Below are 21050 nucleotides of genomic sequence, written 5' to 3'. Positions count from 1 at the left end.
GGGGGGGGGGGGGGGGGGTTAAGCCAACACAGGTGTTTGTGAAAATACAGATGCCCAGGCTGCTCCCCGGACCCACATATCACCTGTCTTTTAACGGGGTGCCCGGTCACACCGGGGCACGGCAGTGACTGAGGATGGCGGCATCCAGAGCTTCCACTAGTGCCTTCTTACTTGTCACCCCGCATCCTCAGTGTCAGGGCACCTGCCTGAGGCCTGTCTTTCCTGCCAGGACATCTACTTTTAGCTGGAGGGTGGGAGGGGACAAGGCAAAGCTGGGCCATAATGCCCGGGTTTGGGGTGTCCCTCCTAGAGCCCCAGACTGCCTCAGAGGCTGTGGGGACGTGACCCATGCGCACTTTGGTTCAGACCCCACGGTCCAGGCTCGATGTCCCACCATGTGCCAGAGGGGGTTCCGGCCACCTGGTCCTGCTGAAGGCTGGACTCTGTGCTCCAGATGCCCAGGCCCTGTGCACCCCACACACCCCAAAGCGAAGCCCGAGGCCCGAGGGCCTGAGGCGGCTTGGGCGAGCTGCGCATGCACCATCACACGCTTCCCCTCTCCTCCGCGGGTGTCGCAGAGCCAGGGGAAGGGGCCGCCAGGCCCTGCCGTCAGAGGCAGAGTCCTTTTGGGCCAGCGAAGTCACCCTGGGTAGGTCCACCCCCACGCACTGTCACACTGGTCCCCCCCCCACCCCATGATCCAGCTGTAGGGTCACAAAGCTTCCCCCACTCCCCCCTGCAGGCGCAGTAACTCATACCCCATGGGCATTAAGGTGGACAGAAGTGATTCCCAAAAGGCTCTTAGGAAGGAAGATGCCCTTTAGAGCGTCTCTTTCTTCCGCAGATGGTGATGAAGTCAGATTCTGGAGCCCACGCCTCCACCTGCCGCAGTGAGGTCTGGTCCACGTGGGAAACTCAAGGAGGGACAAGACTGAGCAAGTTCCCATGGCCTTGGTCGTCACAGGGTGTGGCGACAGCTGCCTCGTGGTGCTGCTGTGGGCCTGGGGCTCTGTATGAGATTCGAGCTTGCCTGCAGCCTCGGGGGGCCCAGTGTGCCCCCCACACCCCCAGCAAGCCCTCCCATGTCCCCAGCCCCAGTTACTATGTTTTCTCCAGATGACCTGGTTAATAAGGTAATTTGTGAAAAAGTTTACACTAAAGCAGCTGTAAGCTTAAAAAGACCCATTCTTGAAAAGACGTGCGGTCTCACTCACAGTAAGAGAATATAAATTAAAACCACGAGGAGATGTCATTTATGCTCTAGCACCATGGTCAGGACAAAATGGCCACATGACGTACACAGGCGATGGGGAGGTGTGGAGGCACTTTGGCAATACCTTCCCAAAACTTAAAAAACAGATCACTGTTAATTCAACAATTCCACTTGGCAGCTCCCATGGTAATCTACCGTGTGGATTTCAATCCTAAATAGCGCTGCACTGAATGTCCTTGATCCACAACATTTCTAACTGCAAATGTCCGTTGATGGGGGAAGGGGTTAAATAAATTATATCATAAACAATGGAGGCCCATAAAGCTAACAACAACAACAACAAAAGAATGTGGTGCTCCATTTGGGCTGATATAGAAAGATTTGCAAAACATTTTGCCGAGTTAAAAAAAAACAAACAAAAGCACATTAACAACGTAGTAGCAATTCACCATTTGTGCCACACGCACACACGCCCTGAGGGCCAGGCAGGAAAGAGACGTTTTTCACTTTTTGCACTTGATATCAGGTACATAAATTACTTATCCAAAAGATTCCTTTTAAAAATGACAAGTGCTGGGGCGCCTCTGTGGCTCAGTCGGTTAAGCGTCCGACTTCGACTCAGGTCATGATCTCACGGTTTGTGGGTTTGAGCCTCGCGTTGGGCTCTGTGCTGACAGCTCAGAGCCTGGAACCTGCTTCAGATTCTGTCTCCCTCTCTCCTCCTCCCCCATTCGTGCTCTCTCTCTCTCTCAAAAATAAATAAACATTAAAAAATCTTTTTAAAAAAATGAAATGCTAAACTTCGCTTTGTTAAAATAGTTCCAGGTACTTGTTATAAGACAGGAGACAACGGATGTTCTGTGTGATGGCTACTGTCCGGTTAAGCCACAGGGCAAAATTCCCTGCCCCTCCCGACTGGAGAGTAATCTGCTGTAATGTTAAACTTTTTCCCAAAGAGACAACTATGTGATCCAATGAGGGCTGGTGAGCAAACTATCAATCACGATTTAATTTCTTGATAGAAGGATATCATATTAAAAACCCACAATTTCCTTCTAAATGGATAGTTTTCTTTTGGGGAACAAAAAAGAAAAGAAAAAGAAAACCATGTAAGCTCTAAGTTGTGCAAACAGGAAGAAACCTCCCCAGTGTCACAGGCTGAGCAGACTCGGCCGGCACAGGACAGCCACTGGGTCCCCTCCCTGCTTGTCCCCGGCGGGTTGAAGCTGGAAGCTCTGTCTGCACACGCCGGGGCTGTCCCGCTGCCAGCCAGCACCAGCCCGGGCCGGCGGGCCCCTGGGAGTGTATGTGTGACCCTGTTTCCTTGGAGAGTCTCAAAATATCCTTCCCTGCTCTTTTTTCAAGCTGTGCACACCCAGCTCACCACGATCGAGGACCAGGGCAACCCAGTCTTTTTCTATCCGCTTTGTCTAGGCAGGTCCCTGGCGCTGGCTGGGGACACAAGCCACCCCAGCCGCGGGAGTGACCACTCTCAGTGCCATGCGGGAAGAGAAGGCCCCTCCAGATTCTTGAGCGGGTCAGGCCCGGTGAGTGTCAAGTACTATCTGATGCTTCCTCCGGGGAAGCCCCTGCCCCCACCCCACCCCCAGTTGAACACCCATCCTCTCCACGGCCGCCTCCCTCATAACCTTGTCGTTGGAATGTATGTCTGATTATCTTTTCAAATTGTTGTGTTCTCAAATAGGAACCCCCAACCCGCTCCAAGGAGGACAGCAGGAGCCAAGGGCTTCAGAGTAAGTTTAAAAAACAGGAAGCAAAACCAAGAAAATCCTACCAACACCTAAGACAACGCTTTCCAATGTCAGCTACCTAAGTACTTAGAAAGGGAGGGAAACATACAATTTTATTCTTAAATCCTGATTCTCCGAGGAGATGAAGACTCAGGCCTACCAAAAGGGCATTGTCTGGGGTATTTTCCGTGTGTAAACAAGTAGTTCATCCCAACCTGCTGCTGTTGCTGCCTTTGGGGTCAAGGAGGAAGAGATGCACTGACAACAGACTGGGCTGGTGGTACAAGTTGCCCGACTTGCTTTGAGAAATGAGGAGCTTCTGATGCAGAAGTCACTGATTCGGAACAAAACATCTGAAGGACTCACTGTGGTGTCCCTTGCCAAATATTAACAAAATAGAAACTCACATGCAGCTTTTTNTCGAGCCCCGCGTCGGGCTCTGTGCTGACTGCCAGCTCAGAGCCTGGAGCCTGTTTCAGTCTGTGACTCCCTCTCTCTCTGACCCTCCCCTGCTCACGCTGTCTCTCTCACTCTCTCCTAGAAATAAAAAAAACAAAAAACAAAAAAAACATTTAAAATAAATATGAAAAGCCAGACCATCAAGACTCAGAGCAAGGCACCAGAAGCAGTGTGGCCGTGGTATTTGCTAGTGCGTGTGACAGTCCTTACCGTGAGCTCATCCTACCTGTTTACAGATCTTTAGCAGAACCGTAGGAAATGACAAAAATGTCATTTATTAAACATCTTATTTCCTATGCCAATTCTACCGTAGAAGTCATGTTCCGTCCCACCTCTTATTTTTTTTATTTGAAAAAAAATTTTTTAATGTTTATTGATTTTGGGAGAGAGAGAGAGTGGGTGTGCGTACAAGTCAGGGAGGGGCAGACAGAGGAAGAAAGAGAGAGAATCCCAAGCCAGCTCCACACTCAGTGTGGAGCCCAAACGCAGGGCTCTATCTCACAACTGTGAGATCACGACCCGAGCTGATATCAAGAGTCAGAAGCTTAACCAACTGAGTCACCCAGGTGCACTATCCTGCCTTTTAAAAACTTCTAATGTGTTGTAAATATTCACCTAGTTCATTCTTTTTTTTCCCCAGTTTAAAATGTTTATTTATTTTTGAGAGAGACAGAGCATGAGTGGGGGAGGGGAAGAGAGAGAGGGAGACACAGAGTCTGAAGCAGCTCCAGGCTCTGAGCTGTCAGCACAGATCCCAACACAGGGCTCAAACTCATGAACCACGAGATCATGACTTGAGCCAAAGCTGGATGCTTTACTGACTGAGCCACCCAGGCGCCCCTACCATTCTTTTAAAACACGTGTGTTTTCTTACATGTTTTGCTTTTATACACTCTCCTACTAAATAATTCCCCTATCATTGGGCATTTCGGGTTCTTACCCCCTTTCTTTCCCTAATTTTTGCTGGAATGAACATCCTAATAAATATTTGTACACATTTCTGATTATTTTTCAAGATAAATTTCTAGGAATGGTAACACTAGACAGTGTACGAACATACTCTTGTAAGGGTTTGGTACAAATACTGCTATGCTCTCCCTATGAGCTGTGCTCGGGAGCACTCATTTGAAAATCCCCCAACACCAGGTTTTAAATATATTTATATTTAAAAGTCTCTGCCATTTGCAATGCCTGTACCTCAATGTTGCTTTAATTTGGACCTCTTTGATGAAACCAGGGACTTTGATTTTTTTTTCCCTCCTTTTTTAAATCACTGGCCACTTGCAGTTTTCCTGAGAATTGTTTTGTCCACTTTTCTTTAGGATACTCATCTTTTTCTTATTGATGGAACTTATTAATTGATGGAAGCCTGGGTTTTGCAGATACATACAAAAACAACTAAGTTTTGCATGTTTTCCTTAGAATCAGCCATCTCCCTGAACCGCTTTATTAGATCCAGTACTTTTGAGTCCCTCAAGATTTTTATTTTTTATTTTATTTATTTATTTTTAAAATACTTATTTTTGAGAGAGCGCAAGCAGGGGAGGGGCAGAGAGAGGGGGACAGAGGATCTGAAGCACGCTTTGCGCTGACAGGCTCACAACGGCTAGCCTGATGCGGGGCTCAAACCCACAGCCTGCAAGGTCATGACCGGAGCTGATGCTTATCCAACTGAGCCACCCAGGCACCCCTCAAGATTTTAAGTGGGCAGCCGTCCGTCACTGGCAGGTAAGAGTGGCTTTGACTTTCCTTCTTTATTGCTTTATCTCTTATTTCTTCCCTTGACTTGTTGGACTGGCTTGAGCTTCCAGGGCATCAGCGTTAGCAAGCTTCGTTGTCATGCCTTTACTGCCGCCAAGAATTCTTCATTAAATGTGATCTTGGGTGTAGACTTAAGATACTCCTTATAAATTTCAGAATGTATTCTGAGTTTTGTTTAGACTTAACTAAATGTACTACTTCCCTTTTCAACGTCTTTGAAGAGCAGGGTATTCTTCTCCTCTGGCCCGCTGATATGATAAATTTTGGCCCCAAACTTGACACTATCTTTGCATTATTGCCTCTGTGCTCAGTGTCTGTTATTCTTTTAATGTAGCTCCAGGTTTGATTTTCTTGTGTTTCAGGTAAACTTTTGCCTTCATTCATAGCGAGACAGACCTAGGTTTTATTTTGGGGGGAGTGTGGAAAGAGTGCTTGTTTCATTGGGCTGAACAGAATGAGGACATTCAACCTTTTTTCCTTCTTTTTTCTTTTACATTTTCGTTTGTAAATTAATATGCAGTAAATCTGACTTTTTGGGGGTGCACAGTTCTGTGAATCTGAACACAAGTAGAAATTCTTACAACCACTAGTGCAGCGAGGGCACACGCCAGCTCTATCACCCCAAAAGTCCCCCGTGCTCTCCTGTCTAGTCACACCCTCCCCACCCCTTACCCCTGGCCACAATCCATCTGATCTCTGTCACGGTAACTGTCTTGCTCTGAAAGTCTTACGTATGCAATCACACAGTGTGCGACCTTTCTGATTTCTTTCGCTCAGCAAGATGCCTTTGAAAGTCATCTAAGCCGTGCATATCAATAGATCTTCTTCCGAGCACGGACCGCCCACAGCTCGCTTATCCATCTCTCTGTTAAAGGATATTTGGGATGTTCCCAGTTTGGGGCAATTATGAATAGAGATACTATAAACATTCATGTGCAGATCATGTTTTTTATTAAACACTTTCTGTGTTTGTGTAAATGTTAACTGTTTTATTTGTCTAGAGCAGTGGTTCCTCAACCAGGAGCTATTTTTGCTCCCCGGGGTACATTCATCTAGGTCTAGATACATTTGTGGTTCAGCTGGGGGTAGGGGTCACCTGGCATCTAGTAGCAGGGATGCTGCTACCCATCTTACAATGCACAGGAGAGCCCCCCTCCCCCAACAAAGAAAGATCCAGCCCCAAATGTCATGATGATGCTCTTGAGACACTGGTCCAGGAAGGAACCTACAACTGGGACCGCTGGGCTGCATAGTGTCTGTTTCACTCGTAAAACCCCTCAGTTAGGCTCTGCATTGAATATGGCACCTGCTTAAGATTCTCTCTCTCTGCCCCTTCCCCCCCACTCCTTCTCCCTCTCTCTCTCAGACAAAACAAAACAAAATAAAACAAAATAAAAAGAAACCACCAAATCTTCTCCAGAGCAGCCAGACCATTTTGCAATCTCACCAGCAGCGTACATGAATTCTAGTTGTTACACACCCACACCAGCACTTGGTATTGTATTTTACCTTTTTTTGAAAACTAGTATGTATCATTATTATTATTTTTTTAATGTATATTTATTTTTGAGGGAGAGAGCGGGAATGAGGGAGGGGCACAGAGAGAGAAGGAGACAAGATCCGAAGCAGGCTCTAAGCTGACAGCAAACAGCCTGATGTGGGGCTCGAACTCACGAACTGCGACATCATGACCTGAGCTGAAGTCAGACACTGAACTGACGGAGCCACCCGGATGCCTGTTATTGTTAGTTTTAGGAAGGTTTTCCTTTGTGGATTTCTTAGGATTTTTTATGTAGACAGTCACTGTATCATCTGTGAACAAGGAGAGGGATGGTTTATTTCTAACTTCCCTGCAGACTTTCTCTTGAACTCAGGGATTATTTAGACATGTGCCGCTCCATCTCTGTGTTTGGAGATTTTTCTGTTATCTTTATGTGATTGATTTTTGTTTTCATTTTATTACAACCAGAGAACTTACTTTATATGATCTGAATTCTTTTAAATTTGATCCATCTTGGTGAATGTGCTGTGTACACTTGAAAAAAAAAACCTGTATTAGACTAGTGTTGAGTAGACTGTCCTATAAATGTCATTAGTTCCAGTTGGTTGTTGACATTCAATTTTTCTCCTTTATTTTTTTTAAAGAAAGTAGATTCTGCTTTATTATTTATTTATTATTATTTTTTAAGTAGGCTTCAAGCCCAGCACAGAACCCAATGTGGGGTTTGAACTCATGACCCTGAGATCAAGACCTGAGCTGAGATCAAGAGTTTAACACTTAAGTGACTGAGCCACCCAGGTGCCAACCCCCTTCTACATTTTTTTTTTTTTTTTTGAGATAGGGAGAGAGTGCGTGCACGTGTGCACATTGGGGAGGGGCAGAGGGAGAGAGAATGTTAAGTAGGCTTCATGACCAGCGTGGAGCTGGTCGAGAGGCTCGATCCCTCGACCCTGGGATCATGACTTGAGCTGAAATCAAGACTCAGATGCTGAACTGATTGAGCCCCCCAGGTGCCCCAATGACATTCAATTCTATATCCTGACTGATTTCATGCCTCTAGGTCCTACTGATTACGGAGAGAGGGGGTGTTCAAGTGGATTTGCTGCAATGTATGTGTTCACTGCTGATCAGATTTGGTGACTAAGATTTTCAAATGATATGTGTATTTCCCCGTTGCCGTGCTCTAGACCAGGGGTCAGCACACCGTGGCCCGTGGGCCAGCCAACTGTAACCGCAAAGCTTAACTGGAGTGTCCAGCCCTTTGCATGGTGTCTACCTGTGCCTATGGTGTTGTAACGGAGAGCTGAGCGGTTGTGAAAGAGGCTGTATGGCCCGCAAAGCTGACAGTACTTACTCTCTCTTCCTTTACAAATGGATGATCCCTGCTCGAGACTTGTCCTGACTGGTACAACCTGGAGCTCTGGAGACTGAGCACGGTTCAAATTGAGTAGAATTAAACACTTGGTCCCTCAGCTGCATCAGGCAGGTTTCAAACGCTCAAGAGTCACATGTTGGCTGGAGACTTTGGGGGAAGCTGCTATAGAACGTGTCCCATGTTGCAGAAAATGTTCCTGGCCGCTGGTGTTCTAGACTATTCTAAGCATCAAGGGACTCCTCTGTGCTTTGACCACTTGGCACAACTCAGTCACCTGGGCGCAACATCTCTTTCGTAGATTTTTTTGGTTACCTGGTATATTTTCGTGTTTAAACAATTTTTGACTTAATTTTGGTAGCTTATATTTTCCTAGAAAATAATTCTTCACATCAAAACTTTTACGTTATTATCTTTTGATCTCTACCCTATCTGCTTTCCTTAAGAGCGTGTTTGTGTGTGGGGTTCTCCCCTGCCGTTATGTCTCAAGCTGACATCTCAGTTCAGTTAATTTTGTTATTTACTCCTTATTTAATAAGGAAAGCATGTAAGGTTGTGAATTTTTATCCAAACGAGTTTTGTCAGCCTTCCATATGTTTTTAAGATGTCAATTTACATTGTTTAAATTTATTTCTTGCTTCACTGCATTTTATGCCAGAGAGATTATAAAATAAATATTTATCGAGCTTTTTCTTATGGCTTTTGAATATGGCCACTTTTTGGTGGTATTTATGGACACTGGAAAATAAAAGGTTGCTTCTCTTTAGAGCAGCGCTGTCCAACAGAAATATAAGTCTCAGATGTAATTTTAAGTTTCTTAGTAATCACATTAAAAAGGGTAAAAGGAAATAGGAAAATGTTAATCTATTTTATTTAATCTAGTGATCCAGGATATTACGGATATTATGTCAGCATGCAAGATAAAAAATTACTAATAAGGCACTTTGCTTTCTTTTTATTTGTACTCATTCCTCAAAATGTGGTGTGTATTTTACATGTACAGCATGTTCCATTAGGGTTGGCCACGTTAAGTGTTCCGTAGCCACAAGCGGGGCGTGGCTACCGTGGGCAACACAGCGTCAGTGACTATAAAGTTCAGTAAAAATATCTTAAATCCACCTCATTACTTTTCCCAGGTTGCTTATATCCGTGGCACGTCCCACTCTTACAGAAATAGTACAGAGTGTACGTCAGCTTCCGCTCGTGCCTCTGACAGATTCCGCTCTCTCTGGCTGCCAGTTCATAATAGTTTGTAATATTACCTTTTAATTGTAGAGTGCACCTCTCGGGAATGGCCTTCCTAATCATAAGACAGAGCCTCCAGGAGACTAAGTTTAAAATGATACAAAGACTGGCAGGTTTTCTATAAAAATGACAAAATATTTTTATGTGAAAAAAGATACCACAGCAGGGCTCTATTGGCATTGGCCTGTGCGGCTTTTTATTGTCTTAACTCATTTGATCTGCACAACCCTGTGATGTGGGTACTATGTTTATCTTACTTTTACAGGTAAGGAAACAAAGGCACAGAGAGGTTAAGTAACATGCCCAAGGTCACACAGCTAGGGAGTAGCAGAACCAGGATTCAAACCCAGGCAGTTGGGCTCCACTGCCTGTGTGTATAACTACCATGCTAAATCACTTCCCCTATACTGTATGACAGAAAAAAAAATTTTTTAACGTATATTAAAAAACTATAATGTCCAGAATGTATAAAAAGCTGCCATCAGTCAAGAAGAGAAATATAGTAAAACCTTGGTTTGTGAGCATAATTCATTCTGGAAACATGCTTATAATCCAAAGCACTCGTATATCAAAGTGAATTTCAAGACCCATTGACTCAGTTGTTATCATGTGACATTTGGCATCATGTCCTACGTGTACTGCAAGACATCGCTCATTTATCGCGTTAAAATGTATTAGAAGTGGTTGCTTGTCTTGCGGAACACTCTCAGAACAAGTTACCCGCAATCCAAGGTTTTATTGGATAAATAAACCAATAGAAAAAAAGGGGCAAAGGATAAGAACAGGCAATTCATATAAAGAAATAGAAACAGCCGATAAACAAACATATGAAAAGATGCTCAATTTACAAGTCCTCAAGGACGGACGGGTCAAAACAAGATACGATTTTTCATACAACAGACTAGAGCAAACATCATGAAGTTTGCTGGCTGGCACCCCGTGGCCGTATGAAATTTGTCTTGCTTTTTTGAATGGCAAACTGGTAGTGTCCACCACCATTTAAACTGTTCTTTGCGGTGACATGCACCCCAATGTTTATAGCAGCACTATCAACAATAGCCAAATTTGGAAAGAGCCCAGATGTCCATCAAGCGATGAGTGGATGAAGAAGAAGATGGGGTATACTTATACAATGGAATACTACTCAGAGATGAAAAAGAATGAAATCTTGCCATTTGCAGCAACAAGGAAGGAACTGACGGGTATTATGCTAAGCAAAAGAAGTCAGAGAAAGATATCACATGATATCACTCATACGGAATTTGAGAAACTTTACAGATGTTCACAGGGGAAGGGAAGGAAAAATAAGATAAAAACAGAGGGAGGCAAACCATAAGAGACTCGTAAATATAGAGAACAAACTGAGGGTTGAGGGTGTGGGGGAAATGGGAGATGGACATTAAGGAGGGCACTTGCTGGGATGAGCGCTGGGTGTCATATGTAGGTGATGAATCACTGGACTTTACTTCTGAAGCCAAGACTACACTGTATATTAACTAACTTGAGAATAAAAAAAAAATGCAAACTATGAAAACCTTAAAATAAATATTCTCTGCTTTTTTTTTTTCACTTAAAAAAAATTTTTTTACGTAATCTCTATACCCAATGTGGGGCTCGAACTTATGACCCTGAGATGAAGAGTCACATGCTCTTCCGACTGAGCCAGCCAGGTGCCCCTAAAGTGTGCTTTACTTTGACGCATGAGCACAGAGATGTAATCACACAGAAGCTCTTCCTAGTCAAGTGCCGCGTGACCGTGTGCTGAGTCAATGGCACCCCGCAAAGCCGTGCAGGGGTCCACTGACAGCTCTGGTCACCAGGCTGCTCGCTGGGCCNCACACCCATTCAAGCCAGCTGTGCTGCAGGCCCCGGGGAGCGGTTTTCATGAAAATTAAGCTGAAGGCTCTAAGAGTCCGGTAAGAAGCAAGGTGCTAAAAACCAAANTTTGCCCCTTCGAGCCTCCCTAAGGGTCTGAACTCCGAAACCAGATGGGACATCGTGACGACGCTTCACCAGGACAGAGAAGACGGTCCCAGCTGGGGCTCCCGTCAGGAGCCGGGAGCCAAGAATAGGCCTGCACGCATTTGGACTGTGTTTTCTTAAGCAGCGAAAATGTATTAATGAATTGCTTATTTAATTTTAAAACACTTTAAAGCGATACCTTTATCAGCATAAAGGATGCCTTTCACAATACAGAATGACTCGTTCCCTTTGTTAACTTATCCGAATTCCTCTCTGTCCCACAATGTAATGGGTCTAGCGTTCCAATCAGTTGGAGGATTTCAGTCTTTCCATGGAGGATTTAAGCAATTTACACTTATTATAAGGGAGATGTTTGCTATTGACTCTCCCTCCTTATTTTATGCTATTTGTGTGTGTGTGTGTGTGTGTGTGTGTGTGTGCTTTTTTTAGTTTTCTTTTATTACAAAGGCTCTGTGCTCTCTGCTTTAACTTTACTTATGTTGTAGAAAGCTTATGTTATGTTTTAAGTTCTACTAGAGTTTATGTCTAAGCTTTCCAATGTAGTTCAAGTCTTTATTTCTCTAATTATCAGGGTAAAAAACTAAATATTTACTCAGAAATTGTTTTTTTCCCCTTGTTCTAGGGACCAAAAAAAAAAAAAAAAGAAAAAGAAAAAAAGCCCTCTGGTGGTAATGCTGTGTGAAAGAAGTCAAATACAAGATAGTATTGTATAATTCCTTTTACGTGAAAGTCAAAGTTAAGGACGGAGGCCCTGTCTTCGGCTGGGGAAACTTCTAGGTAGGAGGGATGGACAACTGCGGGAGGGGGGGTTTCTCCACATGTTCCAGCACCTTCCATATGGGTGCTTTTCTCAGTACAGCTCCCTGGCCTCAGTGGAGGCACGCCCACATGCATCCTCATTTCCGGTGGGAGCAAGTGGCTTCTCTATGTCTCCTCCAGTATTTTTGTGCAGAACTGGGGAGAAGCCACATTGGGAATGGATACCTGCACATTACTACCATCAGAAATTTCAGGAAAAAAAAAATCTCTTAACACAGCCATTTACAAGTCATCCATTCCCTCCGGGTCCTCCCTGACCCTCCCGGGTGGGATGTGGGCGGCTCTGTACAAACCAAGCCCCCCCAGGCCTTCCCTACGCAGCTAGCGAGCCCACCGCGAGCCTGAGTCCGCGTTAGGGGCCCCTGGTCAGGAGCCCTCTGTCCCTGGCCGCGGGCTGCATGCACGTGTTACTTGTGCCTTTTTTTTTTTTTAAATATTTTTTTATTTATTTCTAGGAGAGAGAGAGACAGTGTGAGCAGGGGAGGGTCAGAGAGAGAGGGAGACACAGAATCTGAAGCAGGCTCCAGGCTCTGAGCTGGCAGTCAGCACAGAGCCCGACGCGGGGCTCGAACCCACAAACCGTGAGATCATGACCTAAGTGAAAGTCGGACGCTTAACCGACTAAGCCATCCAGGTGCCCCATACTTGTGTCTTTTAAATACAAGAAGAGCAAGTGTTTCTGCAGACGCCGCTGCGGAAGGCACAGGGGTGAGACAGGGCGGGACACCTGGGGGCCGCATCTAGGAACGAGTTCCCGCAGGGACTCCAGAATGAAGTGGTGCCGGTGAAGCACACGTGACGGGCTGGAAGGGCAAGGGAGTGCGGGTGAGGGGCAGACACGATGAGACCGGGCTGAACAGATTTAAAAAAAACCCAAATCTCTCCATTCCCCCCCACCCCCATCCACCTCTTAAAATTCCCGGTGAACACCCACATGGATCCTCGCCGTTTCTCCCCTGCATCCACTGTCCTCACCCGTGACCGGCCACGCTCGGGTCTCTTCTTTCTGCACCCAAGTAATCTTTGCTCAACTAAATGAACACGTAGATTTCTGGGGGACGCATTTCCATCACTGTTAATTTTGCATGGGTGACTTCTCCCTGCTCGCGACAAAGCCTCAGCCTAACTCACGGGCAAGGTCTGGCTGAACCGTCGAGTGAAGCGGAGAAGGGACACAACTCCTGGACTTCCCGTTTAGGGGGGGGCTGACCCGCGCCAGGTTGCCGGGACTCCAGGATGAAGTGGTGACGGTGAACCGCAGATGACGGACTTCCATCACTGGGTGCGTCCGCGCTCACACGTGCCCCACAAACACACGACGGCAATGGCGGGGACAAAAGAATGCCACCTTGCTGTCTAAAGACACAGCTCTGCTGTGAAGACGCAGGCTTGGGCTGAGCTCTCCTAGAAGGTAACGAGGTATTTTTTTTGTTGCCTGTCAAATGGTGTGAATTTCCCTGCACGTTCTGGATGGCTGATCCCTGCCTGGAATTCTTTTGCTGAGCCAGCTGTTGTGGGGGGGTCTCCCCGCACAGAGGAAGCCGCAACCCCGTTGGTCAAAACACCTGTACATTCTGAAAGATTTCTCTTCACACACACACACGCACACGCACACGCACACACACACACACACACACCGCCCCCAGGCAGCCCTTTACCTCCTGTAGTTTGATCTCCTCGGGCTGGAGGATCTGAAGCACCCCGCTGCTCTGAATCTCCGGAAGATCCTGCCAGAGGTTAAATCTCGAGTGCGGGTTACTGAGCAGGCAGATCTGGGGCAGAGCCTTCCTCTCGGGTGGGCTTGCCGGCTCGGCGTCCTCCTCCTCCTCCTCCTCCCTGTCCTCCTCCTCCCCTGCAGTCTCCTCGCTGGCCGGGGACACGTGGGCATTGGTTTGTATCTCGGCATCCTGCTGTCTCCTGGTCTCAATTTCCTGGAGTGTGGATTTGTCTCGGTATTCCTGATACAGGAGCCCTGAAACCAAATAGGTTTGTAATGAAGAAAAGGGGAAGATTTCAGACAACGATCTTTCTGAATCACTAGGTCAAGGCTCAATGCTCTTATCAGGAGCAGGTGATACACCTACGAAAACATAAAGCAAGTTGGCCCCGCATCCTGTGTCCCCATAACGCTGCGTGTGGCCCAATGAACTGCCACTATCTTCATTTCTTGGGAAGGATCAACGTATGGAAGTTTTGCTCAACAAATAAAGAAATCCCTGAACGCATTCCAAATCCAATCGAGGGGCGCCTGGGTGGCTCCGTCGGTTAAACGTCTGACTTTGCCTCAGGTCATAATCTCACTGTTCATGAGTTCAAGCCCCACATTGGGCTCTTTGCTGACAGCTCAGAGCCTGGAGCTGCTTCAGATTCCGTGTCTCCCTCTCTCTCTCTGACCACCCCCCTGCTCACACTGTCTCTCTCGCTCTCAAAAATAATTAAACATTTAAAAAACAAACAACAGGGGCGCCTGGGTGGCTTAGTCGGTTAAGCGTCCGACTTTCGCTTAGGTCATGATCTCGCGGTTCATGGGTTCGGGCCCCGCGTCGGGCTCTGTGCTGACTGCCAGCTCAGAGCCTGGAGCCTGTTTTAGTCTGTGACTCCCTCTCTCTCTGACCCTCCCTTGCTCACGCTGTCTCTCTCTCTCTCCTAGGAATAAAAAACAAAAAACAAACAAAAACAACAACAAACGAAAATCCAATCGCACAAATAGATGCTTTCCCCGCACATACGTGGCAAACAAGGAGAATCTAGAACTTGCGGTGTTAATAAGCAACTTGCGCACGGAGTTGAGGGGGGTGTCCCAATTACATTTCAGGATCCCAACAGAATACTTTCTGTAGCCTAAATGCTTCAATATTAAAACTCAAGTATGTTCATTTGTGAAATGGGAGTAGTTGTAAATTCTCATCTTGAAGGAAGAAAGCAGTATTTCATTAACCTTATGATTCAAACAGGAAACGTTCCTTTTTTTTTTTCTTTTACAGTTTCAGACTTACCTCCCTGACCAATTGTACTTAAAATAAATGCACTCTAAGTCTCCAAGGAGATTTGGAGGTACGTATGAATCAGCACAAATGTAGCCTCTCCATAGGGAAAACCCACTTCAGACATCCTGGCAGAGGATGGAGGGACCTTCTCTTGGCAGCAGAAAAACGTCAGTGGCAAGGGGGGTGTTCTGGGCCCAGGGGGTGGGGTGGGGGGGGGGGGCAGAGGCCTGGGTCTTGTCTGCCTCTGCCACCCCATGGAGGCAGTGGTCTATCTGGTTTCTAGAGAGAGGCCCCAAGAGACTCAGGCAAGCCGCTCTGGCCCCTGTTTTGGATGGGTGTGGTTAGGGGAAAGGATGCTGGGAGCTGGGAGCTGGGATGACCCCCGGGGGGTGATTGGAGGCCTGAACTACATGTAGGGGGTGGGGATGGGGCCAAGTGCCTAATTCAGGGAACAGCGACAAGGTAGAAGTCAGGTCCTGGTGACTGCATGTTGCTAGGTCACGAACGACATCCAGGTGGCCAGCATGGCAATAAGGTCTGGTGGGCCCCTTCAACACAGGAAGGGGGTACGACTGGGGGAGGGGGGGTGGAGAGATGGGAAGGGCACCCAGGAGGAGAGGTCCGGTGGGCAGCTAGCGGGACATACTGGTCTCAACAGCAGCTGGGGCCCTTGATATGTCCACCTAGAAAACAAAGACGATTTTCCCAGGGAAATTCTAATCGGGGTAAATGTACCACTTGTAAAGCACTTTCTCTTACAATGAAGTACGAACATTAGCTATTATTCCTTCCTGATCTAATTGTTAAATATATCTAAACAGGAGACAAAGGAACAAAAGAAAAAGCAGATTAACTTTGAAGTGCTGAATGTGGCTAGATAAATTATATTCATAAACAAGAACCCTGTAGAATTAGTTGTCTTCCTGTGCCCCATCATGCAACATTTTACGGCCTTTAGGGTTAGCATAGCGTTTACTTAAAAAAAAATTTAGATCCTGTGATGTTGCAATGTTAGAATCCTGTGATTTTGCAATGTTACAATGAAAAAGAAAAGTCTTTGTCAAACCCAATCCAGGCTGAAGGTCTAGAGACAGAGGTTTAACGTCACTATATAAACCGGTTCAGTCATGAGCATAAGGTTTAACCAGGGTGCTGACATTGACCCAATCTTCTCCGGTGATTCCAACGCCCAGTGTTTGCAGAGCCTTTAATTAAAGAAATCAGGTTTCTATGAGTCAACATGGATTCACGTTTCAATGTGAATGAGCCTCTCACATAGTAGGTGCTCAAACATTTGTTGGACACCTTTTAAAAATGTGGTTTCTAAAGCTTCACCAAAGCGTTTAACGAATCCGGCATCTTTTGGAAGGTTCAGAAAATATGTCTTATATTCGCTACGGTCGGCATATCGCGGGTGAATACTACCTTTAGCATCTCACTGTGATACATATGGTGAAAAGTAGCAAAAATATCAGCATTGTGGGTAGCTGGGTTGAAAATAATAATTCGGAAATCACATCGTGGCAGACACTGGTGGCTGGCTCTCCTCCATCTCCTCACACCCCTTGTTCCCAGCTGGTAGGGAAGGAGTTTTGTTTGGGTGCTGACCGGTTCTGTGCTCTGGGAAGTGGGTGAATGCTGACTGATCAAAACCTACTGCGATACTATATTGTACACCTGAAACTAATATTAGTTCATTTGTTAACTAACTGGAATTAAAATAAAAGCTTAATATAAGTAAAAACTTTCTCCAAACGGCAGGGGGAAAAGAAAACAAACAAAACAGACAAAAAAAAAAATGCTTTAGAGAGAGGCTCTCAATTATCTTAGCAGTATAATGACTAGCTCTAGGGGACTCCCTTGACAAGATAAAATCACAGAAATTAGTTTTAAGATTTAGAAGTAAATGTCCACATCCAATGTAAATTTCCCTTAAAATCTGGCTTCATCTGCCTCAAGGGACTCATCTGCCCTGTAAGATACATAGGGAATATTCAGCCCTAATCGATAGGTACAAAGTATACAGGTTGTTCATGTATATGCTGAAAGCCAGGAAATAAATTTAACAAAATCACCTGGGGAAAAAAAAACAAAAAACCACCTACCATGATAGTTCTCTCCTTCTTGCCAGTGGTATGTTTAGACATGAACATGACACAAGCTGGCCAAGCAGAGTAAGGGGATATTCTACACCTCTGAGAAGGGCTTCCCAAAAAGATGTCCTCTCCAATAAACACTTGAAGACAAACGTCCCTTCTTTGCTTTTATACGTGGCTGCTTGAGGATGTGATGCCTGGAGCTGTGGCAGTCATATTGTGACATGAAGCCCAAATGTTGAGAACGGTGGAGGGAAAGGGGCTGGGTGACTGCTTGCCTGAATAAACCAATTCTAGAATTTCCTACCCCTGAGAAAAAATACTGCCACTGTGTAAAGTCATTTTTTGCTGGATATTCTGTTATTTTTAGCCAATGACTCCCACTACTAGTAATTTTAGAATTTCCTTAAAACTCTATAGTTCCTTCTGAAGTATTTAGAATATGAATTTAAACACCAATTTTCCTGGATTTACCATGACTACAAAGAGTTACCTGACGCACTGTGTAACCATTTTTCCTAACTTGTTTATTTTTATTGGTCTTAAAATTCAGATTGATATAGCTTTACCTGAGGAGCTACATATTAACTGATTAAATTTGTGTACCCCTTGTACTGTTACTATGTTTTCCTATTTTATATTCTGTACATGCAGCAAGCACAACTTTATATGAAAATGAACTTTACTGGTAAAATATTTTACCTGGTATATTAAAAAAAATTTTTTTAATGTTTATTTATTTTTGAGATAGACACAACACAGAGTGTGAGTGGGGGAGGTGCATAGAGAGAGAAGAGACACAGAATCTGAAACAGGCTCCAGGCTCTCAGCTGTCGGCAGAGAGCTAGGCATCAGGCTCAAACTCACGAACCTCGAGATCATGACCTGAACCCAAATTGGACGCTTAACCGACTGAGCCACCCAGGCACCCCTTTAAGCTGGTATATTATTTTTTTAACATTTATTTAAGGGATTAAAAGAGAGTGTGCGCACGCACGCATAGGAGGGTCATCAGAGAGAGACAGGGAGGCAGAGAACCCCAAGCAGGCTCCACGCTGTCAGTGCAGAGAGTCTGAGGGGCTCCATCACCCGAACCGTGAGATCATGACCTGGGCTGAAATCAAGAGTCGGACGCTTAACGACCCAGGTGCCCCCCACCCGGTATATCATATGCATGCAGACTTCGAAGACCCAGTTCCCATTGTTACTACTTAAAACGATTGGTACCAGGCCGGCTGCGCTGCCCCGTGAAAGAGGGGGAGTTCCCAGCTCCTCTGACCCAGCCCCTGGAGCCATTCAAAATCTCACTATCTGAAGAGAGGTTTTAAATTCGAATCACTCAAATAGAAACGTCTAAAGGGCGTGGGAGTCGTTTATTTTTTAGGGAGCACCTTTAATGGGTCAAGCATTTGTCAGGTGTCCGGGACGACAGCACACCTGCGCACACGAAGCCAGTCACGGGGTCTCGGGGTGTAGGATCTACAATGACAGGCGGGTGCCCTGTCGTGCACAGTCCTCAGTGATTCTGTTCCGGCCTCCGTGGGAGACCCTACAAGATCCGAGAGCGAGCTGTGAAATGCCCACACCTGCTTCCGCTTTGCCTCCCTGCTCTGCTCCCCTGCGGCTTCAGGAACGGGTCCTCATCTGATACCTGGCGAGGAGTCCCCTTCACTCCCGGAGGTTAAGGGCACACAGGGCTGTTGGAGGAGTCTGCTGAGCACAGGCCTCAAGTCCCTAACAGAAGAGGTGAGGCACTGGAGGCTCTGGGCTGTCATCTGTCCGTCACAGTCACAGACGGGGAGCCCCTACCAAGGGCCCAGCGCAGCAGCCACACAGAGATACTCACCAATTACACCAGCAGAGGCTGGAAGGGGGCGGTGGGAGAAAAGACCCCCGGTTTGCCCGAGGGAACTGAGGGCCAGCATGAGTGCGTACCTGCGCTCCGGGCCCCTGCTTCAAGCTTGTGCTGCTAGCCTCCCAGGACCTGCTATGGTCTCGGGGGGGGGGGGGTCTCCACACCCAGGATGCAGAGGAGAGCCCCTCCCTCCGGGAAAGGAGGCTCGGATCTCCCCACCCCCATTCTATGTCCTTCCCGGTTATGACACTGATTTTAGCCACAGAAGATCCCTTTCAAGAGGGTGGAGGTCAAGGTTTGCAGCGTTTGCCAAGGGACAGGCAGGCTTCCTCACCACGAAGGACAATGTGGCAGAGAGGTGGGAGAAAAGGGGTTTTGGGGACCTTTCCGTTGGGCCCCTCTCCACCACCCCAGCAAATAACGGGAAAATCTGCTACCGTCACCACCGTCACCCAGCCTGACACACAGGAAGCCTCCGGTAACACAAATCCTGGAGTCAGCGCAGCCTAACGGCTCCCAGAATGCACTCTACCCCCTCCTGTGTGCACGGGGCTCAGCCCCTCTCCAGGTTCAGTCTGGAAAAAACCCTCCCAGGGAAGAGTGGGCCGCCCGAGAAGTCTCCCGCAGGCGGGGTCTCCTGGGGCAACGGGACCTGCTTCTCCTTCAACACCCTTCACGTCTGCCTGAACGGCTGGGAGCGGACAGTAATGATGCGTTGAGGGAGGAAAATTTCCAAACCTAGCATTTTAATGTAACGAATAAACTGTCTGCTGCCCTGACAACACTGAAGAACAAAAAGATGTTCTAAGCAGCCGGTGCCATTTCCCAAATAATGGAGCCCACGTGACCCCTTCACGGCCACCTCTGCTGACTACCGTGGGACAGCCTTAGTTTGATGTGGTTAGCAATTTTTGACTCGGGATATCATTCCCTCTGATTTGTCCACGAGGGAACTGAGGGCCAGCTCACTTTAAATCCAAGTGCTCGAGTTCTCGGGACACCTTCGCAACCCACCCTGCGTTCACACAGTACTTGAGCCACAGCTGCACAGAAGCGGGGCCAGGCACAGGCTGGGCCCCACACCCCGGGGTCCCAGAAAAGCAGGTGAAACAGGGCTTGCCTTCCTAACCCCCGGGCCTCTGGGGCTCCCAATGTCTCTCTACTTCCCCAGCGCCAAGCCCACCACTGCCTCCTCTTCCCGGGCCTGGGTCCCTGCAGAAGCCATTCTCAGACCTCACGGTCTTTCCAGGTCTTTCCCAGGCCCCTCCCAGGAGGGGTTGGACAGCACCCCTNGGGGGGGGCAGAAAGCCCTCCCCCAGGAAAGGGCTGGGCAGGTAAGCCTCTTTGGAGAGCAGGGTAGAAATCCATTTGCTGAAGCCCAATTAATACATACACACATATAGATATGCACCATTAAAATGTGGCAGTTTTGTTTGTGGAACCATTTGGAACACCAAATATGTCAAAAACATTCCTTAGCCACGTCGGAGACAGTCGCTCACAGAAATGCAACGACCTCTCACGGGCAGGGGACCCCCGGAGTCCAGCAGGACGTCCGCAGAGAAGCCCCGCCGCCGCCGGGGACACCCACCTATCTGTTCAATGAGGTTTCTCCAGGAGTCGGCGGGAATGGGGTGGATCATCTGCAAGGCCTCCGTGAGCGTGGTCGGGCTGTCGGCAAGCGCCGGGCACTCCTCGGGCGTGGCCCCGTTTCCCGGGGTGGAGGACGACTCGCTGCCAGAGACAAGGAGGGGCAGGATTGGTTATTTTTAAGCAACGACACACCTCGGCCAGCTCGCGAGTGGCGTCCTCAGAAGTGGCCCAGGCCAACTGGAGCCTGCCGGGGACGGTCCAGGCAGAGAGGCCGCCGCCCCTCCCGGCCAGGCGAGCCCACAGACCCGTTTCCTCGCCGCACCCGGGCGCGACCGGGTGATTCATTCCCACACCAGCCCGCCCAAAACCTGCATGTTTTCGGAGCTCGCGGGCAGGCGTCGGAAACTTGGCGCGC

General features: G+C 47.3%; 1 protein-coding gene across 1 annotated transcript in view; it reads right to left on the bottom strand.

Annotated features, from left to right (window-relative positions):
- Positions 1-21050, bottom strand: part of NGEF (neuronal guanine nucleotide exchange factor) — a 74332-nt gene that overhangs the window by 17920 nt on the left and 35362 nt on the right. The window contains exons 2-3 of the mRNA XM_077758508.1: positions 20634-20776; positions 13763-14076 (exon numbers count right to left, since the gene is read on the bottom strand). Of these exons, the coding sequence (XP_077614634.1) occupies positions 13763-14076; positions 20634-20776 (457 nt within the window). The remainder of the gene's footprint in view (positions 1-13762; positions 14077-20633; positions 20777-21050) is intronic.

Source organism: Crocuta crocuta, unplaced genomic scaffold (assembly GCF_008692635.1).
Source record: "Crocuta crocuta isolate KB4526 unplaced genomic scaffold, BGI_CrCroc_1.0 scaffold290, whole genome shotgun sequence".
NCBI lineage: Eukaryota > Metazoa > Chordata > Mammalia > Carnivora > Hyaenidae > Crocuta > Crocuta crocuta.
This window is presented reverse-complemented; position numbering and strand designations above follow the sequence as displayed.